A 7,050-nucleotide genomic window follows, 5' to 3' on the forward strand; every position below is an offset into this window, starting at 1 on the left:
TGTTATTATTGTAACCAAGGAATAAAGTTCTAAATTGACCAAATAAACTTATTCAAATGGGGAAAAGAGATTTGAATTCCTATCTTTTGTCATACTATCATATTGCTTAAGTAAGGCATATTAATCCAATAGATCCTTATTGTTGTAATGATTCACACATGTATTAGTCACATTAATTGTTGTTCAGTTGTTTAAATCATGACCAACTCCTCATGACTCCATTTGAGATTTTCTTGGCAAAGTTGGCCATTTTTTTCTCCAGTTAACTTGACAGATGATGAAACAGAGGCAAGCAAAATGGAGTAACTTACCCAGCATCATAAAGCTAGGAAGTGTTTAAGGCCAGATTTGAACTCACAAAGACGAATATTTCTGACTCCAGACCTGGTACTCTATATACTACACTGCCTAGCTGCCTTAATTGCATTAATTGTTGTGAATTGATGTGGGTAAGCTAAGGTAACAGAGATTCTATCATGCTTTTGCAGTTAAAAAGTATAGAAGTCTCGCAATATTAGGAGTAGACCCAGACTTTAAGAATGAAGACGTTTTAAAAATATGAGGAACCTCCCTCCCCGGCCTCAAATCCTCCCTCCCCGGCCTCAAATAGCGAAGTGCACTTGCCAGTGCAGCCTAACACACACACGCGCACTCACACAGACACACGCGCATACACACGCACTCACGGTTGCACACGCAGCAGAAGCAGCAGCAGCAAGCAAGCAGCAGCAGTGGCCGCCTCCACCAGACATGGCACTGGGCTCTACCTCATTATGGCAGTGGCGTGACAACACCCTCGACTTCCAGCTCTGTGCTAAAGCTGATGGAGATGCCATTCTTAAAGGTCTACAGTCTGTTTTTGAAGAGCAGGCAATGACAGAAACAATTCACACTTGGGAAGATCACGGATATTTAGCAACCTACATTAATAAAAATGGCAGTTTTGCCAGTCTAAGAATTTACCCACATGGATTGGTGTTGATGGATGTACAGAGTTACAACAATGATTTGAAAGGAAAAGAAGAAATTGGCAATCTACTAAACAAACTAGAAGAAAGAATGAAAGAACTATGTCAGGGCAATATTGGAAGGTTAAAACGATTGCCGGCTCTTGTACGAGGAGGCAAGATCGATAAGTATTGGCCTACAGCTGATGGATGCCTGGTGGAATATTACATAGATGAAGTTGTATATGATGAAGATTCACCTTATCAGAACATTAAAATTCTGCATTTGAAGCAGTTTGGAAATATCCTTATCCTCAGTGGGGATGTCAATTTGGCAGAGTGATTTGGCTTATACACAAGCCATAATGGGCAGTGGGAAGGAAGATTACACTGACAAAGAATTGCTGATTCTGGGCAGTGGAGATGGGGGTATATTATATGAAATAGTCAAATTGAAACCAAAGATGGTCACTATGGTAGAGATTGACCAAATGGTGATTGACAGGTGTAAGAAATACATGTGTAAAACATGTGGAGATGTCTTAGACAATCTTAAAGGAGAGCGCTATCAGGTTCTAATAGAAGACTGTATTCCAGTACTGAAGAGGTATGCCAAAGAAGGGAGAATGTTTGATTATGTGATTAATGATCTGATAACTGTTCCAATCTCCACATCTCCAGAAGAAGATTCCATGTGGGAATTTCTCAGACTGATCCTTGACCTTTCAATGAAAGTATTGAAACATGATGGAAAATACTTTACACAGGGGAACTGTATCAATTTGACTGAAGCCTTGACTTTCTACAAAGAACAACTTAGCCGGCTTTATTGTCCTGTGGAATTCTCAAAGGAAATTGTATGTGTTCCCTCATACATGGAATTGCGGGTATTTTACACTGTTTGGATGAAAACTGAATTTTGAATATTACTCTTGCCTGCATATTGCCATCTTGAACCTTTTAAATTATATGCTCTAGATGATTCTGAAATTAGTTATTCTATTGATTGTGAATTCCTTAAAAGTTTTTTTGTTATTATTTTAATTTAAAAAGCAAATGGAAAATGTATATTTTGATGAGCTCTAGGGTGTTATTTTTTGAAAGTCAACTTAAAGATGAATTGGCAGCACTGCTGCTGAATGCACTGAACCTTTTAGAATGTGATCTTTGTATTTCTCTGTTAATGTAGGCTTTTGTGGTAGAGCTTCATTAGTGTGGTGTGTGGGTGGATGGATGGGTGAATATGGATGTATGTATGGAAGAGAGAGGAAAAGAATGGGTAGTATGGGGAATGTATGGAGTATCTTTTTTTTTCTTTAAATTTCATTCCTAAGGGAACCAGAAAAAAAGATTTTTTTTTCCTTTTCCAAAAGTTGATTCTGTTTTAGAGATTGGGTTAAAGGAGACTTTAAGGAGAATAACAGTACTTTCATTATAAACATCTTTTTGTGTGTTTTTTAAAAATCTACTCTTTAATACTCTGGTCCCGTAAAACAAATTTTTCTTTTCTTGGTGTAGTTCTTTTTTTTTTTAATGTATGTATTTATGTATGCATACATATAGTTCCATTAACCAATTTCTACAATAGATAATCTTTCCCTTCCTTCCTCTTTGGCTCCCTCCTTTCTCCCCTATCCCACTACATGTGCAAATTTTTCTTGTGAATCTGGAACCTGAACTGAAGCTAGTAAAGGTACTGTTGTTACTATCAGATTGAAAGTCAAAACATGCTCCCTTATCCACTCTGATGTGAGATGTTGAAATGAGGCTTTCTTTGGATATCCATCCCGGAAGTTGACAGGAGTATATTTGTTACAGAATCTAAATAAGTTCAATATGTACAGAAGAGAACCGAATAGCCAAAAACTCTTTTACAATTCTCACATTGTTAAGGGAAGTGTAAAAAATAGACTCGAATACAGGACTACAATCCCCACGAGCCTTTGCTCCACTTCCCCAGAATGCCTTGTAATCTCACCTAGGCCGAGATCGAGAAGGTATTTAAGCTGATTCAAAGGCTTTTGAGGGGGCTTTCTTGGCTCTTTTTGGACTTCCGTTTTGGAGCAGGCGCGTCTCTTGCATGATGTGAGGTTATTTTGTCTAGGCCTCTGGCCTAGGCACATGTTTCTTACTTGTACATTCTTTAATCTTTAACCTTTAATAAACCTCTAAAAATATAATACTTCTTGCAGAGAGAAACTAATTTCTACCTGCCTCAGATGCCTCAGTCTTCCCATATTCCCTAAATTTTAATCTTTACAGAAGGTGTGGATATGTATCAGCTTTCCAAGTTCAGCATTTCACAGAGGCCACACAAATCTGATCATTGAGATTGTATGTATTTCCAAGTTAAGATTTGAGATTTCAAAGTTAAGATCTCCTCCCTTGGACTTTTCTACCTATATCTTTGTGAAAAGTTTATTGAGTTTGCTAACTGGGTCATTTCATGTATGGTAACTGTTATAAGCTAACCATTTGCTGTAAATGAGATTCTGTATGACTTCTATGGAGGAAAAAAAGAATTTTTTTAATAATGCTTATGGGAGAATTTTTTTGAAGAAGAAGAAACGATTTCCTTAAAAACTGAAGTGTTTTATTTAACTACTTGGTTTATTGGAGTGGGAGGGAAGAGAAGAGATATTAATGGTTCCTCTTATTAAGTATATAGGATAAAACAGGATGTTGTATCTGGACCTGTCTTTTAACCAAGAAATAGTTTTGTTGTATTACACATGTAGTAAAATTTGTCTTGGACAGCCTTTGTGTAATGAATGAGCTTATCTTTGAGAATGCTTGCAGAGCAGAGCAAAGGCTGGGTATAATGTTCATATATATGTGTATATTTATATGTGAACATTATAGAATATACACACATATAAATTATACACACATAATGTATAATGGTGCTGTTAATGTTCAAATTACTATTTGAGTTGAACAGTGGGAGGGAGCATTTTTCTTCACCATTGAAAAATTCACCACCACCCAGAAGCATCTTGAAATATGTGACCAGCATTTAGGCATAACTTTGACATTGAACTTAACAAGATCAGATCAACTTGTGGGCTAAAGAGGGTCATCCAGTGATCAATGTGAAAGCACAGGTCCTGCTGCAAAGATAGCAAGTTAGAAGTGTGTGTGGTGGGTTTGGACATTCAGGTCCCTGGAAGGTACATTCAGTGCAAAGGTATATGGGGTGGGGGGAGGGAGATCAAGTGGGGAGGCGGGTGGGAGAGTGGGAGGGATAGGGAAAAATGTGTTGTGTGAAGCTAACAATGCACACAACTCCTATAATTTTCTTATTGTCATTATTTGTGTGGAGAAAGAATGACTTTTGCTTTTCAAAATATTTTGTAGTTACTATAAAAAGATGGGCATGCAAATACTGAATACTGGTGACTTTATTTGCTATTGCTAAAGAGATTCTGAAGAAATGTTTAAAGAATGAAGCACTGTCATTTTAAGATTTATTTTTAATGCTGTAGTGTAAAATTTAAAGTTCAATTCCCTCTGTACAGTGAGCTTTTTGATTGAGCATACTATAGAGCGCAATATAGACTTTTTGACAATGAAAGGAAAATGTGGACATAGTTTTGAGCTCAACTCCACACCTGTCAACAAGTACCAAGAATTTGTTCATGTTTATTTGTATTCTTTGCACCAAATGCTGCTTCCACCTAGAAATGTGATTAAGTATTAAAAAAAAAAACTTGATTGATAGTGATTTGACTGTGCTTGACAAGAAAGACTGCTGGCAATGTATCTGCTGCCTTAGTGCAGTGCATATATTAAATAAAGGTATGCTATGACCAAAATAAAATAAAATAAAATAAAATAAAAATATGAGGAAGAACAGTGAAAGGATAAGAAGAATGTATAATTAAGGCCACTAATGTTAAGGCAGATGAGGCAATTCAGGAAGTTTTTCTAATCCTGCCTGATAATTTTGACCACTGTGAAGAGTGAATCAAACTCTCTTTGTTTATCAATCAGCAACTTTTAAGTTAATCAATCAAAAACTTAAGTACTCCTACTTAGTACCTTACCAGTCACTAAGTAAGAGAGTTCACAAGTCACTTGCTAGAGTGGGTGACAACTTCAGAGGCCACTATCCCACCCCCCTGGGCAGTGCTAGGCAAATTGAAAGACTACAATTGGTTCCTGTAAAGTGGGGAAGGGACAGGAAATGATGTGGAAAAAGGACTATAAAAAGTCCTGAACTTTCTGTCCATGGGACAACTCCTTGAGGCTTCTCCTTTGGAGTTCTTTGGAGTCTTTGCTCCTTGGATCTTCTGTTTTGGACTTCTTCTTTGGAGATTGGTTCCTTGGGGCTTTTGGACTTCAACTTGGAGCTTTGGGCCTTTTCGACTGGAGTTTTTGGCTTCTTAATACCAATTAATGAAAATTCCAGGAATATATTTGCCTTCATCTGGAAATGTTCCTAGTGGACCTGGTGATGTCTGTCACAAAGGTTTGTGGACAGTCCTATGTTGTTCTCATAAATTTTGAGTCAGGATTTAGAAAATATTAAATTTAAGAATAGCTGTTTGATACAATATGTAGACAATTTGCTCTTGGCCTCACCAAATGCCACAGCATGCCAAGAAAATAGCAAATACCTTATTTTAGAAATACAATAAAAAAGGCCACAAGGTCTCAAAGGCAAAAGTTCAGTGGTATCTCCCCAAAGTGTAACATTTAGGGTTCATTTTAACTGCTGGTGCCCATTCCATTTCCCCTAACTGCATTGAAGATATTAAAAAATTGAATGCTCCCTCCACTAAGAAACAGTTGAGAGCAATTTTAGGAGCAACAGGATTTTATAGACAAGGATACCTTGCTATGGGGAAATCATTAAACCACTTATAGCACAAACAAAATAATTCAGTCTCTGAACCACTTAGGTTAGAGATGGAACATCTGTCAGCTCTCTCAAAATTAAAACAAGCTATCGTGTCTGCCCCTGCTCTAGGTATTCCAGATTACAAAAAGCCATTTACTTTGTATGTACATGAACAGAGAGGGATGGCTTCAGGTGTTTTACATTTTTTTTACTTTTTTTAAAAATTAATTAATTTTTTTTTATTTGAGCATTTCCAAACATTATTCACTGGAGACAAAGATCATTTTCTTTTCCTCCTCCCCACCACCTCTCCCATTGCTGACGCGCGATTCCACTGGGTATCACATGTGTTCTTGATTTGAATCTATTTCCATGTTGTTAGTATTTGCATTAGAGTGTTCATTTAGAGTCTCTCTTCAGACATGTCCCCTCAACCCCTGTAGTCAAGCAGTTGCTTTTCCTCGGTGTTTTTACTCCCACAGTTTGTCCTCTGCTTATGGATAGTGTTTTTCTCCTAGATCCCTGCAGATTGTTCAGGGACATTGCATTGCCACTGATGGAGAAGTCCATTATGTTCAATTGTACCACAGTGTATCAGTCTCTGTGTACAATGCTTTCCTGGTTCTGCTCCTCTCGCTCTGCATCACTTCCTGGAGGTTGTTCCAGTCTCCATGGAATTCCTCCACTTTATTATTCCTTTGAGCACAATAGTATTCCATCACCAACATATACCACAATTTGTTCAGCCATTCCCCAATTGAAGGGCATCCCCTCATTTTCCAATTTTTTTGCCACCACAAAGAGTGCAGCTATGAATATTCTTGTACAGGTCTTTTTCCTTATTACCTCTTTGGGCTGGATCAAAGGGCAGACAGTCTTTTATCGCCCTTTGGGCATAGTTCCAAATTGCCCTCCAGAATGGTTGGATCAATTCACAACTCCACCAGCAATGCATTAATGTCCCTACTTTGCCACATCCCCTGCTTCAGGTGTTTTAATCCAAACTTTGGGACTGGTTCAGTGCCCAGTTACTTATTTGGCCCAGCTGGACCCAGTAGCTTCAGGAGCACCACCATGTCTTAGAGGAGTAGCTGATACAGCTTTACTAGTGAAAAAAACTATTGATCTAGTATTGAGATGCCCATTAACAATAATGTGCCCACATGAAATCAAAGCATTTTTGCAAAGGCAGAGAACACAGGCATTTTCTGACCAAAGACTCCAAAGATATGAGGTAACCTTGTTGGGCAATGAAAATAT

The 7,050-nt window shown here is 37.8% G+C and overlaps 1 protein-coding gene across 1 annotated transcript; it reads left to right on the plus strand.

Moving 5' to 3' along the window:
* On the plus strand, positions 1-4,661 carry LOC130456452 (spermine synthase-like). Its single transcript, XM_056812361.1, is given in 2 exon segments — positions 1-1,286; positions 1,288-4,661. Coding segments are annotated over 2 exon segments (1,311 nt in total). The 5' UTR covers positions 1-558; the 3' UTR covers positions 1,871-4,661.
* The last annotated feature ends 2,389 nt before the right edge of the window (positions 4,662-7,050 follow it).

This window comes from Monodelphis domestica, chromosome 1 (genome assembly GCF_027887165.1).
Source record: "Monodelphis domestica isolate mMonDom1 chromosome 1, mMonDom1.pri, whole genome shotgun sequence".
Taxonomy (NCBI): Eukaryota; Metazoa; Chordata; class Mammalia; order Didelphimorphia; family Didelphidae; genus Monodelphis; species Monodelphis domestica.